Source organism: Kogia breviceps, chromosome 3 (genome assembly GCF_026419965.1).
Source record: "Kogia breviceps isolate mKogBre1 chromosome 3, mKogBre1 haplotype 1, whole genome shotgun sequence".
Classification (NCBI taxonomy): domain Eukaryota; kingdom Metazoa; phylum Chordata; class Mammalia; order Artiodactyla; family Physeteridae; genus Kogia; species Kogia breviceps.
This window is the reverse complement of record NC_081312.1, coordinates 54978520-54999149: the sequence shown is the minus strand read 5'-3', so window position 1 is coordinate 54999149 and position 20630 is coordinate 54978520. Positions and strand designations below refer to the sequence as shown.

Here is a 20630-nt window from a genome sequence, read left to right as displayed (position 1 = left end):
TCAAATCTGTCAAAATTATGCTGTCACTTAATCCCTCCTCCCAATTTACTATGCAGTAGGTAATAATCTTTTCTTATCACTCCCACTTTTTAAGTTTGCCTCACTGCATACGAATTTTAAATATATATATTTGGTCTATCTCTGGATTTTCTATTTGGTTCTACAACCATTACTTCTGAACCCCTCTGAAGAGGAGACTCTGGCCACTGATGAGAATGACATCACACTGCTTCTTATACTACACTATACTTTACTATACTATACTTTGGCATATCAGTGAGGGCTATCAATCCTTGGCCTAAATATTAGGGATGAACACTAACCATACATAAAATGAAAGATACAAAAGTCAGTATAAAGAAAACAATGATTCCATACATTTAAGACGCTTACCAGTACTCTTTGATGCTGCAAAGGTGTTGTACTGAAAAAATCATCATGGTCATCTTTTGGCAACTGTTCCAGAAAATCCCTCATCTGCTGCTTCCTTTTAAGAGTTCCCACTTTGGCAGTTATCTTAATAGTTTGCTTCTTATCAGAATCACTGATCTTGCCTTAAGAGTCAGCAAAACATTTTGATAAGGATTTAGTCATTTATAGTAACTGCTCTATAAAGTGAACAGCCTTTGCAAATTCTGAATTGTGTATTCACATTAAATAAACTCAGCCTCTGTTGTTAATATGTCCAAGCCTGTGATATAACAAATGATTCTTTCTACACTGGGATCTGTGCAATGTGATTAGATTACAAGACTACTCAGGAAGAAATTACATTAGGATTAGGTAGCGTGAGGTTAAAAAGGTTCTTTACCTGTGAGAAAGGTTACCTCTCACACTTCTCTTGCTGACTACCTAACTTACTGATTTTGCTAAAATATAAAACTTACTGAATTAGAACAGGGATACTGAATATTCCCTAAAGCCTGGTATAGGACTTCTCTGGCAGAAACCCTGGCCAGGAGTGTGTACTCCTGGGGACTATAAAAACTAAATTTATTCTGAGTTTTCTTATGAATTACTAGGGGGCCCTACCCAAGTGGCCTCAAATTAACTTAGACCCTTAGAACAATAATCCAGTTATTGAAATCTCAGGATGCAACTGCAGATTTCCTAGAACACACTCAAAGCACAAAGCTGCTAAGGCTACTATTGATGTAAGTAAGTAGCTAGGTCAGACTTAAAAATTAAACAGATGATCCTTGGAGTTCTTCCTAGCTTTAAAGTTTTAAAAACAACAACAAAAAATACCTATAATAAAACACATGGATAAATAGAAAACACATCTAATGACTGATCAGAAATTGACACTGATCAGGAAACTTGCACAAACAAGCCTTTTAGAAAGCCTCATCCACCAGAGGGCAGACAGCAGAAGCAAGAAGAACTACAATCCTACAGCCTGTGGAACAAACACCACATTCACAGAAAGATAGACAAGATGAAAAGGCAGAGGGCTATGTACAAGATGAAGGAACAAGATAAAACCTTAGAAAAACAACTAAATGAAGTGGAGATAGGCAACCTTCCAGAAAAAGAATTCAGAAAAACGATAGTGAAGATGATCCAGGACCTCGGAAAAAGAATGGAGGCAAAAATGTAGAAGATGCAAGAAATGTTTAACAAAGATCTAGATGAATTAAAGAACAAACAAACAGAGATGAACAACACAATAACTGAAATGAAAAATACACCAGAAGGAATCAATAGCAGAATAACTGAGGCAGAAGAACGGATAAGTGACCCGGAAGACAGAATGGTGGAATTCACTGCCGTGGAACAGAATAAAGAAAAAAGAATGAGAAGAAATGAAGACAGCCTAAGAGACCTCTGGGACAACATTAAACGCAACATTTGCACTATAGGGGTCCCAGAAGGAGAAGAGAGAAAGGACCCGAGAAAATATTTGAAGAGATAATAGTTGAAAACTTCCCTAATATGGGAAAGGAAATAGCCACCCAAATCCAGGAAGGGCAAAGAGTCCCATACAGCATAAACCCAAGGAGAAACATGCCAAGGCACAGAGTAATCAAACTGGCAAAAATTAAAAACAAAGAAGAATTGAATGCAGCAAGGGAAAAATGACAAATAACATACAAGGGAACTCCCATAAGGTTAAAAGCTGATTTCTCAGCAGAAACTCTACAAGCCAGAAGGAAGTGACATGATATACTTAAAGTGATGAAAGGGAAGAACCTACAACCAACTTTACTCTACCCGGGAAGGATCTCATTCAGATTTGATGGAGAAATCAAAAGCTTTACAGACAAGCAAAAGCTAAGAGAATTCAGCACCGCCAAACCAGCTCTACAACAAATGCTAAAGGAACTTCTCTAAGTGGGAAACACAAGAGAAGAAAAGGACCTACAAAAACAAACCCAAAACCATTAAGGAAATGGTCATAGGAACATACATATCAATAATTACCTTAAACGTGAATGGATTAAATGCTCCAACCAAAAGACACAGGCTTGGGCTTCCCTGGTGGCGCAGTGGTTGAGAGTCCGCCTGCCGATGCAGGGGACGGGTTCGTGCCCCGGTCTGGGAAGACCCCACATGCTGCGGAGCAGCTGAGCCCGTGAGACATGGCTGCTGAGCCTGTGCTCCGCAATAGGAGAGGCCACAACAGTGAGAGGCCTGCGTAACGCCAAAAAACAAACAAACAAACACACAAAAAAGACACAGGCTTGCTGAATGGATACAAAACCAAGACCCATATATATGCTGTCTACAAGAGACCCACTTGAGACCAAGGGACACATTCAGACTGAAAGTGAGGGAATGGAAAAAGATATTCCATGCAAATGGAAATCAAAAGAAAGCTGGAGTAGCAATACTCATATCAGATAAAACAGAATTTAAAATAAAGAATGTTACAAGAGACAAGGAAGGACACTACATAATGATCAAGGGACCAATCCAAGAAGATGTAACAATTATAAATATATATGCAGCACCCAACATAAGAGCACCTCAATACATAACGCAACTGCTAACAGCTTTAAAAGAGGAAATCAACAGTAACACAATAATAGTGGGGGACTTTAACACCTTACTTACACCAATGGACAGATCATCCAAACAGAAAATTAATAAGAAAATACAAACTTTAAATGACACAATAGACCAGATAGATTTAATTGATATTTATAGGACATTCCAACCAAAAACAGGCTACACTTTCTTCTCAAGTGAACACAGAACATTCTCCAGGATAGATCACATTTTGGGTCACAAATCAAGCCTCAGTAAATTTAAGAAAATTGAACTCATATCAAGCATCTTTTCTGACCACAATGCTACGAGATTAGAAATCAATTACAGGGAAAAGAATTTAAAAAACAAACACATGGAGGCTAAACAATACGTTATTAAATAACCAAGAGATCTCTGAAGAAATCAAAGAGGAAATCAAAAACTACCTAGAGACAAATGATAATGAAAACATGATGACCCAAAACCTATGGGATGAAGCAAAAGCAGTTCTAAGAGGGAAGTTTATAGCTATACAAACCTATCTGAAGAAACAAGAAAAATTTCAAACAATCTAAACTTACACCTAAAGGAACTAGAGAAAGAAGAACAAACAAAACCCAAAGTTAGCAGAAGGAAAGAAATCATAAAGATCAGAGCAGAAATAAGTGAAATAGAAACAAAGAAAACAACAAAGATCAATAAAACTAAAAGCTGGTTCTTTGAGAAGATAAACAAAATTGAAAAACCATTAGCCAGCCTCATCAAGAAAAAAAAAGAAGACTCAAATCAACACAATTAGATATGAAAAAGAAGTTACAACAGACACTGCAGAAATATAAAGCATCCTAAGAGAATACTACAAGCAACTCTATGTCAATAAAATGGACAACCTGGAAGAAATGGACAAATTCTTAGAAAGATATAACCTTCTAAGACTAAACCAGGAAGAAATAGAAATTAGGAACAGACCAATCACAAGTAATGAAATTGAAACTGTGATTAAAAATCTTCCAACAAACAAAAGTCCAGGACCAGATGGCTTCACAGGTGAATTCTATCAAACATTTAGAGAAGAGCTAACAGCCTTCTCAAACTCTTCCAAAAAATTGCAGAGGAAGGAACACTCCCAAACTCATTCTATGAGGCCACCATCACCCTGATACCAAAACCAGACAAAGATACTACAAAAAAAGAAAATTACAGACCAATATCACTGATGAATATAGATGCAAAAGTCCTCAACAAAATACTAGCAAACAGAATTCAATAACACATTAAAAGGACCATACACCATGATCAAGTGGAATTTATCCCAGGGATGCAAGGATTCTTCAATATATGCAAATCAATCAATGTGATATACCATATTAACAAATTGAAGAATAAAAACCATATGATCATCTCAATAGATACAGAAAAAGCTTTTGACAAAATTCAACACCCATTTATGATAAAAACTCTCCAGAAAGTGGGCATAGAGGGAACCTACCTCAACATAATAAAGGCCATATATGACAAACCCACAGCCAACATCATTCTCAATGGTGAAAAATTGAAAGCATTTCCTCTCAGATCAGGAACAAGACAAGGATGTCCACTCTTGCCACTATTATTCAACATAGTTTTGGAAGTCCTAGCCACAGCAATCAGAGAAGGAAAATAAATTAAAGGAATCCAAACTGGAAAAGAAGAAGTAAAACTGTCACTGTTTGCAGATGACATGATACTATACATAGAGAATCCTAAAGATGCCACCAGAAAACTACTAGAGCTAATCAATGAATCTGGTAAAGTTGCAGGATACAAAATTAATGCACAGAAATCTCTTGCATTTCCATACACTAATGATGAAAAATCTGGGAGAGTAATTAAGGAAACACTCCCATTTACCAGTGCAACAAAAAGAATAAAATACCGAGGAATAAACCTAGTTAGAGAGACAAAAGATCTGTATGCAGAAAAGTATAAGACACTAATGAAAGGAATTAAAGATGATACCAACAGATGGAGAGATATACCATGTTCTTGGATTGGAAGAATCAATATTGTGAAAATGACTAAACTGCCCAAAGCAATCTACAGATTAAATGCAATGCCTATCAAATTACCAATGGCATTTTTCACAGAACTACAACAGAAAATTTTAAAATTTGTATGGAGGCACAAAATACCCCCAATAGCCAAAGCAGTCTTGAGGGAAAAAAACAGAGCTGGAGGAATCAGACTCCCTGACTTCAGACTATACTACAAAGCTACAGTCATCAAAACAGTATGGTACTGGCACAAAAAGAAATATAGATCAATGGAAAAGGATAGAAAATCCAGAGACAAACCCACGAACCTATGGTCACTTAATCTATGACAAAGGAGACAAGAATATACAATGGAGAAAAGACAGTCTCTTCAATAAGTGGTGGTGGGAAAACTAGACAGCTGCATGTAAAAGAATGAAATTAGAACATTCTCTAACACCATATACAAAAATAAACTCATAATGGATTAAAGACCTATATGTAAGACTGGATACTATAAAACTCTTAGAGGTAACATAGGCAGAACACTCTTCTGACATAAATCACAGAAAGATGTTTTTTGATCCACCTCCTAGAATAATGGAAATAAAAACAAAAATAAACAAATGGGACCTAATGAAACTTAAAAGCTTTTGCAAAGTAAAGGAAACTACAAAGAAGACGAAAAGGGAACCCTCAGAATGGGAAATATATTTGCAAACGAATCAATGGACAAAGGATTAATCTCCAAAATATATAAACAGCTCATGCAGCTCAAAGTTAGAAAAACAAACAACCCAATCAAAAAATAGGCAGAAGACCTAAACAGACATTTCTCCAAAGGGGACATACAGACGGCCAAGAAGCACATGAAAAGCTGCTCAACATCACTATTAGAGAAATGCAAATCAAAACTACAATGAGGTATTACCTCACACCAGTTAGAATGGGCATCATCAGAAAATCTACAAACAAATGCTGGAAAGGGTGTGGAGAAAAGGGAACCCTCTTGTATTGTTGGTGGGAATGTAAACTGACACAGCCACTATGGAGAACAGTATGGAGGTTCCTTAAAAAACTAAAAATAGAATTACCACATGACCCAGCAATCCCACTACTGGGCATATACCCAGAGAAAACCATAATTCAAAAAGACACATGCACCCTAATGTTCACTGCAGCACTATTTACAACAGTCAAGTCATGGAAGCAACCTAAATGCCCCTCAACAGATGAATGATTAAATAAGATGTGGTACAGATATACAATGGAATATTACTCAGCCATAAAAAGGAACGAAATTGGGTCATTTGTAGAGATGTGGATGAATCTACAGACTATCATACAGAGTGAAGTAAGTCAGAAAGAGAAAAACAAATATCGCATATTAACGCATATATGTGGAACCTAGAAAAATGGTACAGATGAACCAGTTTGCAGGGCAAAAATTGAGAGACATATGTAGAGAACAAACGTATGGACACCAAGGGGGGAAAGCAGTGGCGGGTGGTGGTGGTGGTGTGATGAATTGGGAGATTGGGATTGACATGTATACACTGATGTGTATAAAATGGATGACTAATAAGAACCTGCTGTATAAAAATAAAATAAAATAAAATTCAAAAAAAAGAAATCGATACTGAGAACTAGGAAAAAACTATTTCCTACAAAGATTACCTTTGGGTTTGACTGGCTTTTCCTTGGTGACATGTTTCTGAGATCTTTTTCCTCGGGGATCTTCCATGTATTTCCTCTGGCATTCATCAGCAGATCGAGAACCTACAGCCATAGCCACCTCTGACCAGAAACCAGGTTTGTGCTTTGGAAGAGATGTAAAAGCACTATGGAAGACCAAAAACAGTTAAAGAACAAGAAATTCAACTCAACAAAAAAATAACCTTCTGAAGGCATACCACTAAATCAAGGAGAATTACTGAGCTGAAGGAATTTTATCAAAATCATTCTAGATAACTATTTAGGAAGAAGACAGTATTCTCTCCACTTAATAACTTACTCTAATGCTTAAAATACAAAGACGTAAGTGTACATATCTAGTAGATGCCTTCTATTTTTTGTAGCCTATTAAACCTGAAAAACCATGCTCAATCTTTCAACATTTTTTCCTAAGTCCAACTAATCAGTGATTAGATCTCCAGGGGGACTCTAGCATGACTAACTTTTGTACACTGCTGCACAAATCTTACTGGTGCTAACTATATTGGAAGACAAGCTCCTAGTTTCTATATATTCCATGTTACAAACTCTTATTAAAAAGTATTACGCTTGCTTTCTTTCTATTATAATTTATAGAACACAATATTTTAGATATAATACTTAATTGAGGGAAATGAAAATTGAAATAGAAAAAAACTAAGTCAATATAAGGTAGTTCCCCAATTTAACAAACGAGTTATATTCTAAAATCTCATTGCAAATGATTACAGTAAGTCCCCTACATATGAACGAATTCCGTTCTGAGACTGCATTTTTAAGTCTAATTTGTTGGTAAGTCCAACAAAGTTAGCCTAGGTATCCAATTAACACAATTGGCTATATAGTACTGTACTGTAATATGTTTATATTAGTTTTCACACAAATAATACATAAAAAACAAACACATGGAGCTTCCCTGGTGGCGCAGCGGTTGAGAATCCGCCTGCCGATGCAGGGGACACAGGTTCGTACCCCGGTCTGGGTAGATCCCACATGCTGTGGAGCGGCTGGGCCCGTGAGCCATGGCCACTGAGCCTGTGCGTCCGGAGCCTGTGCTCCGCAATGGGAGAGACCACAGCAGTGAGAGGCCCGCGTACCACACACACAAAAAAAAACCCCACAAAAAATAAAACATTTTTACTCTTACACTAAAAGTACCTTGAAAAGTACAGTAGTACCAGCTACATCACCACTGCTTTTACGCTTGCTTCCAGACATCCTGGGCTTGAAATAAAGATACTGTACTACTGTACTCAATACAGTACTACTGTACATGATACAGTACTGTACACTAAAGCACACAAAAGCACAACTACTTGTAAAGGATGCACACATGGCAATATACACCAGACATGTGAACTAACTTATGTGACTGGACATGTGAACACATGTTCGCATCTTTGAAAGTTCACAACTTGAAGATTTGGATGTAAGGGACTTACTGTATTTAGAACCTGGTATACATATTACTGCCCTCCCCCTCCAAGAGATTTTATATATTGTGGTTAGGCTGATAGTTTTGCCAGAAAAGATCTATTTAACTCACCAATTAACCTATGCAGTGTTATGCTGGTAAATTTTTAACAACTAGTTCTCTGGGGTTAAAAAGCCCTAATTTGTAGTGTTTGTCAATTTCCATATTGTAAATACTCCTATTGTGTCTGATTTCAAGTTACCAACATGGAGTAAGAAATGTGCAACAGCATACAACTATACAGAATTTCCACTACACAGATAACGACACATGTAAACAACCTCAAGGGCACAGATAATAAAATATAGTAAAATAATTAGGAAGTGATGAGTTTAGAGTTTTAGTTTGTTTCTAATAAATTTAACCTTTTGTTTATATAATTTAATTTTTAATAATGATTCTGAAACATTTAATTTGTAAAATTCCTGAAAATTTAAGAATAAACTTTTGTGAACAGATATGATCTAACTATAGAATACCACTCACTCGATGCATAAAAGGAGAACAAATACTTATGGGCATTGAAAACTTAACAAATGTTCTACTCTTGCATAATTAATCATTCCACATGTGTTCTAAAGTGGAGAACTATAGGGAGGGGGCTCAAGCTTCCCTATCTGTGTACATAGCTAACATGCAAGTCTAGGATTGCCTAAAAGGACTATTTTGCCATAATAAAAATACTTAATGCACTTAATAAGAAATTAGTCTGTAATGAACACATCTCCTCTAGTTAATCCCAGATAATTTAAAAAGGCAAATGTAATCATATCACTCCAGTCCTACTTAAAAATCACTTCATCATTTCTAAGCATAAAAACCGAAATATGACCTATGTTCTTCCTTGCCTGTCTATTCTCATCCTCTACTGCTCTTCCCTCACTTTCTGTATGCCAGTCATTTTGGCCTTCAGTATTTTTACATATGCTCTTACTTTCTACTTTTACATAGTTTTAATTAAAAACGTACTTATCATGAATCTTTGGCTTAAATACTTCTTATTTAACCTTCAAATCTTAGTTCTAGTATCTGCCTAAACTAAGTCAGATTTCCCTGACAAATACTGTCATAAACTTCTTACAGGGATTATTTGCTAATATCTGTTTACCCTACTAGGTTATAAGCATGATGGGGGGGGGGTACAAAACAGTGGGCTGCAACCAAGAATCACTTAAGGAGCTTATAGCAAAATGCAAGCAAGCAAGTAAAATAAGCAAACAGATTCATGCACTCTATCCCTGAAGATTTCAATACAGTAGGTCTGGGGCGGCAATCCTTTGCATTTTCCAAAAGCTCCTCATGTGATTATTTTGCTTTGAAGTCAGCATTAGAATTGCTTTATGTTGTTTGTAAGAAAGAGGCATTACATCTAACTGAGTGGAAAGTAGGAATAGGTGATAACAAGGAAATGTTACAGGGAGGAGGTGACATGTGAGATAAAATTTGAAGGATGGATAAAAATATAACAGGTGAAAATGAGGCCACAATATTGGCAAAGAAATGAAGACAAGGAAGAACTACATATGGTTAGGGAATGATAAATAGTTCATATTTATAGTACAGTGAATTTCAAAGAAATAGCTGCAGGTCAAAGCTGTAAAAAACTAGAGAAGCATAACCCAAACCTGCCATATCTGAATATTTTAATAGTATGCAGTCTAGGCACTTTTTAAACATTTTAAGTAAAATTGTCTTTTGGGGTATGGTTCTATGAATCTTAACAGATATATAACAGAACAGATGGAACAGTTCCATCAGACTGAAAACAACTCCCAGTGCTACCCCTCTGTGGTCCACCACTATAACCACTGGAAATCCCTGATCCATTTTCTTTCTTTTTAGTTTTGTCTTCTCCAGACCATAATATATATGGAATCATATAGTATGTAACCTTTTGGGCTGGCATTTTTCACTCAGCATAATACCTCTGAAATTCATTCAAGTGGTTACAAGTATCAATAGTTCTTCCCTTTTATTACTCAGTAGCCCATTCACTATAAGATCATACCACAATTTCATTTATGAAGAAAGTATCATGAAAATCAGGCAGAGAAATGAGCTATGTAAAACCAAACTGTAACATTGTTTATGAACTTTTGGGCTCACACTGCAAATTTTGATATATTTTCTTTGTTGTTCAGTTCAGAATATTTTCCCTTGAGACTTCCTTTTTGACCCATGGATTATTTATAGGTGTGTTATTTATTTTTCAACCACTTGGAATTTTTTGTTTTCTTTTACTGACTTGTAGTTTAATTCAATTATGGCCAGAGAACACCCTTTATATAACTTCAGTTATATTCAATTCATTAAGATTTGTTTTATGACCTAGTAAATGTTCTTTCTTACTGAATGATCCACCTATCCTTAGAAATAATGTGTTTTTCCCTGTTGGGTACACTATTCCAAAATGTCAGCTAGCACAGTTGGTTGATGGTGTTGTTCAGTTCTTGTATACCCTTACTAATTATCTGTCTACTACTGCCATCAATTACCAAGAGAAGAACACTGAAGTCTCCAACTATAATTGTGGATTTGACTCTTTTCAGTTCAGTACTTTCCTTTTAGTTCTGTCAGATTTTGATTCATGTATTTTGAGGTTTTGTTCTCAGGTGCATACACATTTAGGATTGTTAAGTCTTCCTGGTGAAATGGCACTTCTATCGTTTTGTAATGTCCTTCTTTATCCCTGATGTTTGTTCATACTGAAATCTTTGATTAGAATTAGTATAGCCACTCCGGCTATCTATTGAGTTTGCATGGTATGTATCTATCCCTTCACTTTTAACTTACCTATGTCCTATTTGAAGTGAGTTTCCTTTATACAACACAGTGGGATCATGTTTTTAAATTCATTCTAACAATCTTTTAAATGGTGCATTTAGATTATTAACATAATTAATGGAATTGTTTTTCTTTGTTCCTCCTGTTTTCTATTTCCTTTTTCTGCCTTTTTTTTTTTTTTAGTATTTTAATTTATCTATTATATGTTTGAAGATATGTGTAGTTTTTTAGTGGCTGCTCTGGGGTTTACTATATACATACTGAACAGTCAACTTAGAATCAGTATCTTACTGCTTCAAGTAAAATCTTACCATCATATAAGCCTCTTCCTCTCTTGTCTTCTGTATCACATTTATAAATACTGAAGAACTCCATCATGCAATGCAATATTTGCCTTAAACCGCTAAACATTTACAAAAACTCAAGAGAAGTCTATTATATTTACCCAGAGTTGCCATCTGTCTTCCTATTCCTCCATTCCTGATACTGACTGCCTCTTTCCTCTCTCATCTCACCTCATTCTGCTATTGAGCCTATCCAATGAGTTTTAAATTGTGATTATCTTATTTTTCAGTTCTAAAATTTCCATTTGATCCTTATTTACATTTTCTATTTCTTGCTGAGACAATATAAATTTCTGCTCAAGAATGTTTGCTTTTAGTTCCTGAAGCATTTTTATATACCTGCTTCAGAATCTTGTCAGATAATTCCAACATCTGTGTCATCCCAGCATTTGCATCTGTTGATTATTTTTTCCCTAAGAGTTGAAATTTTCCTGGTTCTTTGTATGCTAAGTAATTTTGGATTATTTCCTAGGCATTAAGTAATTTTGGATTATTTCCTAGGCATTTTGAATATATATAAGACCCAGAGTTATAAAACTCTGGGTCTTATATATATTTTATAGAGAATATTAATATTTTTGTTTTAGCAGGCAACCAACCTGGCTGTAACCTGAGCTATAAATTCCAGTCAGTCTTCTGTGGTTGCAATTTCAGTGTCTGTTCCATTTTTAAAGCTTTGCAGTGCTATTAGGATATACTGCTTGTTGGACACTGGGTGGCTGGCCTGGAAACCACGTGGTGGTCTACCATTTAGTTCAGTTCTCAAAGTCTTGGGTATGCTGTTTAGGATCAGATCCACAAATGGGCAACCCAAGGGTAAGCCTAAAAGTTCATAAACAACTTTATAGGGTTGCTTTCCCTAGGTCCTCCCTCTCTGCAATCTTTGGTTCCCTAGGGTTCCCATTTTTGATTCTCTGGCAGAAACATGGGGTTTTAGTTACCCAGCTCTGCTGCACACTTTATACAATTGTATCTTTCTCCAGTGCCAAGCAGAGGACAGAAAGAGAAAATTGCAAAATGGTTTGCCCCACCCTTTTGAGACCTCTACTCGAACTAGAGAGGAAGGTTCCGCACTTTCAGAGTTTTAGGTATGTGTGGGCCCCAACTGATGCTGTGATGCTTGCTCCTGTTGGATTGTATGGGTACTGGTTTATAAGAGAAAGGAGAAAAGAAAAAGAAACAACTGAGAGATTTCCTCTCCTGTTTCTGAGTGTTAGTAGTCCCCCTTCCTGTTCAAGTCATAACTGAAGGGATTCTCTTTGAACTCTCTTTGTCTTGCCTCAATGCCCCGTTCCTGGTCTTACGTGGCCTTGAGTTTAGCTTGGGGGAATATCTAGAGGAAAAACTGGAAATTCACTTCCAGTTTGGTGGTTCTTAAAATTCTAGTCTCCTCCAATCAACCTGTTTTTATCTTCCTGAGTCAACAAAAAGCTGTTCCAAGAATTCTGTCCAGGTGTTACAGCTGCATAGAAGAAACAGAGCAGAGTATGCTTACTCATCTTACTGGGAGCTGGCATTTTCTGTAGTCCAGGCACTTAAAAATCTCCTTGCATGATCTGAACATACAGCAAAGGTTGACAATCTATATTAAAGGAAATAATGGGGGATACAGCTGGAAAGGATAACTGAGGTCAACTATTACGCTCAAGGCAAGGCAGAAGAAATCTTTATATAATTTGAATTTGAGCAAGAATTCAAGTGAAGATTTTTGATGTGTCAGAACCACAACTATACATTAAGACTAATCTGGGGGCTTCCCGGGTGGCGCAGTGGTTGAGAGTTCGCCTGCCGATGCAGGGGACACAGGTTCATGCCCCAGTCCGGGAGGATCCCACATGCCGCGGAGCGGCTGGGCCCTTGAGTCATGGCTGCTGGGCCTGCGCATCCAGAGCCTGTGCTCCGCAACGGGAGAGGCCACAACAGTGAGAGGCCTGCGTACCGCAAGAAAAAAAAAAAAAAAAAAAAAAAGACTAATCAGGAGTTGTATAAAACAGATTACTCAGATGAAGAGAATAAAGTACAAACACAAGGCTACTTCCACAGTTCAGGCAAAAGGCAATAAAGGTCTGAAAGAAAGAGTAGTGTTAAGAAAAAGGCTGTACAGGCATATCTCGTTTTATTGCCCTTTGCTTTACTGTGTTTTTTACAAACTGAAGGTTTATGGTAACCTGTGTTGAGCAAGTCTATTGGTGCCATATTTCCAACAGCATTTGCTCACTTCATGACTCTGTCACATTTGGTAATTCTCACAATATTTCACACTTTTTCATTATTATTATATTTGTTATGTGAGCTGTGATGCTAGTCCTGTATTGTTTGGGGTGCCATGAACTGCGTGAATATAAGACAGTGAATTTAATTGATAAATGTGTGTGTTCTGACTGCTCCACTGACCAGCCATTCCCGTCTCTCTCTTTCTCTCCTTGAGCCTCCTTATTCTCCGAGGATGCAAGAATATTGAAATTAGGCCAATTAATAAGCCTACAATATCCTCTAAATGTTCAAGTGAAAGGAAGAGTTGCAGGTCTCTCACTTTAAATCAAAAGCTAGAAATGATTAAGCTTAGTGAGGAAGGCATGTGAAGAGCTGACACAGGCTGAAAGCTAGGCCTCTTGTGCCAAACAGTTAGCAAGGTTGTGAATGTAAAGGAAAAAGTGCTCGGAGGAAATTAAAAGTGCTACTCTAGTGAACACACAAATGATAACAAATAGCCTTATTGCTGATATGGAGAAAGTTTAGCGATCTGGATAGAAGATCAAACCAGTCACAAGATTCTTTGAAGCCAAAGTCTAATCTAGAGCAAGGTCCTAACTTTCTTTAATACTCTGAAGGGTGAGAGAGGTGAGGAAGCTGCAGATGAAGTCTGAAGCTAGCAGAGGTTGGCTCATGAGGTTTAATGAAAGAAGTGTCTCCATAACATAAAAGTACAAAGTGAAGCAGCAAGTGCTAATGTAGAAGCTGCAGCAAGTTATCCAAAAGCTCTAGCTAAGATCATCAATGATCGTGGCTACACTACAACAGATTTTCAATGCAGACAAAACAGTCTTCTATTGGAAGAAGATGCCATCTATGACTTTTATAGCTAAGGAGGAAAAGTCAATGGTTGGCTTCAAATGACAGGCTGACTCTCTTGATACAGGCTCATGTAGCAGGGGACTTGAAGTTGAAGCCAATGCTTATTTACCATTCTGAAAATTCTAGGGTCCTTAGGTAGATTATGCTAAATCTTCTCTACCTGTGCTCTATAAATGGAATAACAAAGCCTGGAGGTCAGCACATCTATTTACAACAAGGTTTACTAAATTATTTTAAGCCCATTGTGGAGAGCTACTGTTCAGAAAGAAAGATTCCTTTCAAAATATTACTGCTCATTTACAGTGTACCTGGTCACCTGAGAGCTCTGATGGAGATGTACAAGATTTATGTTGTTTTCAGCCTGCTAACATAACATCCATTCTGCAGCTTATGAATCAAGGAGTAATTTTGATTTTCAAGTCTTATTATTTAAGAAATATATTTCCTAAGGCTAGAGCTGCCATAGATAGTGATTCCTCTGATGGATCAAAGTAAATTCTGGAAAGGATTCACCATTAAGATGCCATTAAGAATATTCATGATTCATGGGAAGAGGTCTATTAAAATATCAACATTCACAGGAGTTTGGAAGAAGCTGATTCCAACCCTCATGAATGACTTGGAGGAGTTAAAGACTTCAGTGGAGGAAGTCACTGCAGATGTAGTAGAAATAGCAGGAGAACTACAATTAGAAGTGGAGCCTAAAGATGTGGCTGAATTGCTACAACCTCACGATAAAACTTGAACTTATGAGGAACTGCTTCTTATGGATGAGTAAAGAAAGTGATTTTATGAGATGAAATCTATTCCTGGTGAAGATGCTGTGAAGACTGTTGAAATGACAACAAAGGATTTAGAATATTACATAAACTTAGTTGATAAAGCAGCAGCAGGGTTTGAGAGGACTGACTCCAATTTTGAAAGAAGTTCTACTGTGGGTAAAATGCTATCAATATCAAGGCAAGACCCTCCAAGAGCAAAAGGATTACAACTTGCTGAGGGCTCAAATGATTAGCATTTTTAAGCAATAAATTATTTTTTTAACTAAGGTATATACACTGGTGTTTTTGACATAATGCTATTGCACACTTAAGAGACTACAGTATAGTGTAAACATAATTTTCATATGCACCAGGAAACCAAAAAATTAATGTGACTTTCTTTGTTGAGATATTTGCCTTCTTCCAGTAGTCCAGAATTGAATCCACAATATTGCCTAAGTATAGCTGGTAGCTTAATTTTTAAAAAAATTAGATTAAAAAATTTAGATTAAAAATCAATAATAATAAAGAGTTTAAACCTAGTTGACTAGAAGAATTACATATTCAGAAACAGGAATGTCAGGCAAAGTGGACAGGCAGGGGAAAATAAGATTGGTTTTTGACATATTAAGTTAGCTGTAGGTGAGATTTATGTAGAGATGTCCAGCAGGCAAAGGGAAATACAAACCTAAGTACAAGAATTCAAGACCAGAGGCACAGATTTGGGAGTCCCTGTGCAAAAAGGAAAAGTAGAACTCTGGAATGAAAAGATCACTGAGGAATACACTATTGCTAGAAAGCAAGCAGCCAAAACCAAGAAGTCTGAAGAATAAGAAAACCTTCTCTGCCTGAAAATTAGAGAAGGAAAATTTAGGAAATCAGGAAAGGAAGAGTACATGGCACAAAGATGCCTTAGGAAGAGAAGGTAGATTTGAAAATGAATTCCAAATGTTATAAAGTTGGGGGTACACAAGAGAATGGAACACTGAACATGGCATGTTTCTATGTTATCCTTCCCTCTTTTATCAATCATATCTTCCTTTCTTTCTACTAGATCATTTCCAAGAACATACCATTATACTCTGCCATGAGTCACCTTACAAACAAGCAAGCAAGCAAGCAACTAAACATACATACATGTTCCCTTATCTTCACACTGTCTTCTATGACTATGCATTCTTCTGTTCCCTATCATTGCCAAATTTCTTATGTTGTCCATCTAGGTTGTCTTTACTGTCTCATTCACTCTTCATCTCTCAACTATGATCTAGCTTCCAATACTAACTACCACACTACTGAAACTGCTTTTCAAGTCTATGTAGCTAAATCCAATTCTCATCATACCTGATTTATCAAGCAGCACTAATTAAGAAACCTTTGACAAGTCACTGAATTTTTGAGACTAATTTCTCTTCCATAAATGAGGGGGGAAAGACTGTATTAAATAATCTATAAATTTGGATTCAAATGTAAGGTTTTATAATAGTAAATTTACTTATAAAACATTCCTTAAAATGTGAAGCTAAGTGAGAGGGCTGCATTTGTCTGTGTTGAAATGGTTTACCCCTGCTTTACTGAGGTGTAATTGACAAAAAACCCCTGTATATATTTAAAGTGTACATGTGATCATTTGACATAGATATACATTGTGAAATGATTACCACAATCAAATTAGTGAACACATCTGTCCCCTCACAGTTACCCTTTTTTAGGGGGGAGGGGAAGGGGACTGTCTTGAAATATTAAATAGGAATGAAGAGGGTCACTTTCACTTTCCTCACATGTAGGCTATAGATGGCCACAAAGAACCTAGTCAGAAGTTATCTGTATTCTCCCTCTACTCTCTATATAAATTTTAATTTCTCTCCATGTGTTTTTGGATGACATCTTCCATATTAACAAATAGAAGTCATTAAATCAGCCCGTTATTGGAGTTTTTATGTTGTAAACTGTTTTGTGGCCACTCTAGATATTTCAGAGTCAAATCTGACTACTTACCAATGAAGTTTCTGTAATTCTTTCTTATTCCATTCCTCATCCTGAATTAAACCAGGTAAACATGCTAAGGAATACCTGTTCATCTTGCCAGATCCCATTGTCTCAATAACTGGAAGCTCATTGCTAATATCAGATTTCTGAAGATTTTCTTTAGCAGAACATCTAGCTTTCTTCAGTTTCATATGAAGTTCATTTTCACTCTCTTCAGTTTCAGATTCAGACATCACTGGGATTGTCCTTGTTTTTCTTGTGCTTTTTCTCAAGTGAACCACTATTTCTTTGGTATTTCTTGCTCTGGTTTTCTTAACAACCCCAGCTTTCCTTCTAAATTCCTGTTCTTTTTCACTCTCTTCATTAGACAAATCTGATGAGGACTGATGCTTGTAAAATGACACAGTTACTTGATTTTCAGTTTTCTTCAAATTTGATAACCTTGTATTTTTCTTAAAGTCAGAGGTGACTGTTTGTTCCTTTTTAGGACTAGGTATTTTTATTTTCTGGTTGACAGTGAGTAAATCACATTCACTACAATCTTCCTGGTTTTTACTTTTATGACCCACACTATACTCAAATGTACTTTCTAAAGTCTTTGTGGGCTTGCTGATTGGACTTGTAGGTTCACTTAAGTTTGATTTACTTTCTTTTTGATGCTTGCGCACTGCAAAATCTGTTACTGCTTTAATGGTGCCAAAGGACAGATTGTAATTCATGCATTTTTGCTCTATAATTTTTTTAGATTTGAGTGGTGTTACTAAAATATAAGGTTTCTTCTGATTAACAGCCATATATTTTCTTTCTTCGTCTGAGAAAAACTGTTCCCTTGATGTTAGAATATCAATGGATACTTTGGATTCTTCAGTTCTCTCTTTAATTTCATAAGACAAAAACCAAAGATCAAAATTTCAAATTAGCTACAAACAAAATATAGAAAAAATATTTTCACAAATAAAACATACTGCTTCTTTCCCCACAAACTCCATTTTAAACCCTACCTCCAAATTAACCTTCCTGAAGCACTGGTCTGTTCAGATCACTGCCCCTTCAATTGTAAACATATACTAATTTTTATACCAATCTGTCCATGACGTCTCACAGTCTACTTAGTGTACACAGTTCCTCTTCCTGGTCTTCAATATAGTTATAATCGCTCACTGTACCCAAATCTGAATGATATTCTATGTCTGTTAATCCACTGCTTCTCAACTTTCATTAATGTCATTCACTCTACTTGGAGAGTTTCCTTCACTTACCACCTGCTTCAATTCTGTTCTATAACCTGCTTTATTTCTGTTTTCTAACCCACTTATCCACAAACTTTGTCTTGATTCCCTCAACTGAATGAAAGCTCTCCTTCAAATTTCCAGAATACTTTCAAATAATATGTTTGACAATGTACCCTACATTATAATTAACATACTTTTCTTCTTTCAACTGAAAAACAATTCTTAATGGTAAGAATTTCGTCTTCATTTTTGATTTTTTTTTTGCTGGAGTTAGTACAGTCTTTCACATATATAGCAGATGCTAAATATTTGTTAAATTTCGAAGTAAAATATTAAGAAGACATAAGGAAAACCACTAGGGTTGCTAAAACCTTACTAGGTATGTAATATATGGAACAGAAGCTATCCTAGTTAAGTAGAGTTAGGAAAACATAGAACTCCATCTGCATGGCCCCATGTGCATCCCCAGTGGTGGTCACAGAGATACATTTTTGCTGAATCCCCCCAAACTCCATGAAGCATCATGGGCTAACAACCAAAGCAGAACTTGGGAATCTTTATTATACTGTGTCACTGGTTAAATAAAGCAAATTAAAATGAGAGAAACTCTCCAATTTGAAACTTAGGAAACCAGAAGCCAAACTAATTTAATTTCTAACTTTAAATTATACAATTATAAATATATATAAATTGTAAATCATCACACCAATCATCACAGTGAAGTACTCCAACAACCTACACATATTATATGCCATTTTACAAGATGAATGACAAAATGAAAGACTGATGGGTAACACTGAATGCTGGGGAAAAAAGAAACCTCTAAATTATAGTTCATGGAGAAGTGGCACTAGACAAAAGTAATCAAGAAAGTTTCTACATGATTTCTCAATGGAATCATGTTATCTTCATAATATGAAGGAAAAGTTTTCTTCTAATTCCTCATATAAACATGATTCAAATGTTCAACTGGAAATGTGAAAACTTTGAACTTTCTAATTTTGAACAAAACCTTTTTATTCTGAATATTTTTATTCATTTTATTAAATAATTTGAATAAAGATTCAGACCATTCTGGATACTTCAACCTAAGCTGTATGAAGTTAGTAGTGTTAGTATTGTTTCCTCTCTACTTCTTTAAACACTTATAAATGTTCCTCACTTTCATTTCTTTTCACCTAGAAGAAATAATATAGAAAAAAATGCTATTAAGCTGATGGATTTAACTCAGTATGAAATTTTAAACTTGCTAATGTGTAGAGAAAAGGTTCTTTAAATTCTGGTAGGCAGGATTTCAATGAAATTATTCTGAAAATCCACGCTTACACAAAGCTAAATTATGGTATTAAGTTCATAGAAGTCTGTACTTGAAGATGCACAATAGATGGTCCTCCTTGCTCTTGAGATTATTACAGTATGGTGAGGAAGGCTGATATTATAATCATTTACAATATACTGTTAAGTATAATAACATAAATAAAGTACTTTAAGAGCAATACTATAATATATAGATTACAGCACTAAATAAACAAAACTTTAGGTAAATCATTAAAATACACAAACACAATTATATCATCTTAAATTATCATTAGTTGGCACCTTTGCATAACCTCAGTTGTTTAATGCTAGATGTGGGTTTTTTAATATTTCAGTGGTTTTCCCATGGAAAGTATAATGATAATGATAATAATACAAACAATAACAGCATCAAATACCACCACTCAAAATAATGTATGTGACAAGAAGACACTCACTGTCTTAATAGTTTCATAAAACAATGATCTAATGAATCACACTGGAAAAATGATACATCCAAAACAGAATACAGAATATCTTCCCCTAAACTGAGCTTCTCAAGGAGAAGCATCTCGTTTTATTCATCTCTAAGTTCGTAACAGCTAACATAGATCAAGGTTCATGGAAGATGCTTTAAAAATGTTTGTTGAATGATTTTCCTATAGACACAGCTGGCATGTAAATTACCAAACTTTAGTCTTTTACATTTGTATTCTCAAATACTTCACCAATAATATTCACAATTTGACTCAAATTCCTGAAAAACAGTACTATAAGTGAAAGGAAGGAGTGGGGTTAGGGAGATGATAAGACCTAAGACTAAAGAAGACTAATAAATAATTCAAAGTTAGGTATACTTTTAGGGATCTTTTAAATTTCAGAGTAAAAAAGTATATAGCAGGTGCTGTAGCCCCAGAACTCCAGAATACTGAAGAGGTCTAGCAATGACAACAGCAGTATGCCTAATTCGAGAGAAA

General features: G+C 35.8%; 1 protein-coding gene across 1 annotated transcript in view; it reads right to left on the bottom strand.

Annotated features, from left to right (window-relative positions):
• The window catches only part of MIS18BP1 (MIS18 binding protein 1), a 60889-nt gene that overhangs the window by 12861 nt on the left and 27398 nt on the right, over positions 1 to 20630 (bottom strand). Inside the window, exons 9-11 of the mRNA XM_059058953.2 lie at positions 17135 to 17999; positions 6663 to 6826; positions 394 to 554 (exon numbers count right to left, since the gene is read on the bottom strand). Coding sequence (XP_058914936.1) covers positions 394 to 554; positions 6663 to 6826; positions 17135 to 17999 — 1190 coding nt within the window. The remainder of the gene's footprint in view (positions 1 to 393; positions 555 to 6662; positions 6827 to 17134; positions 18000 to 20630) is intronic.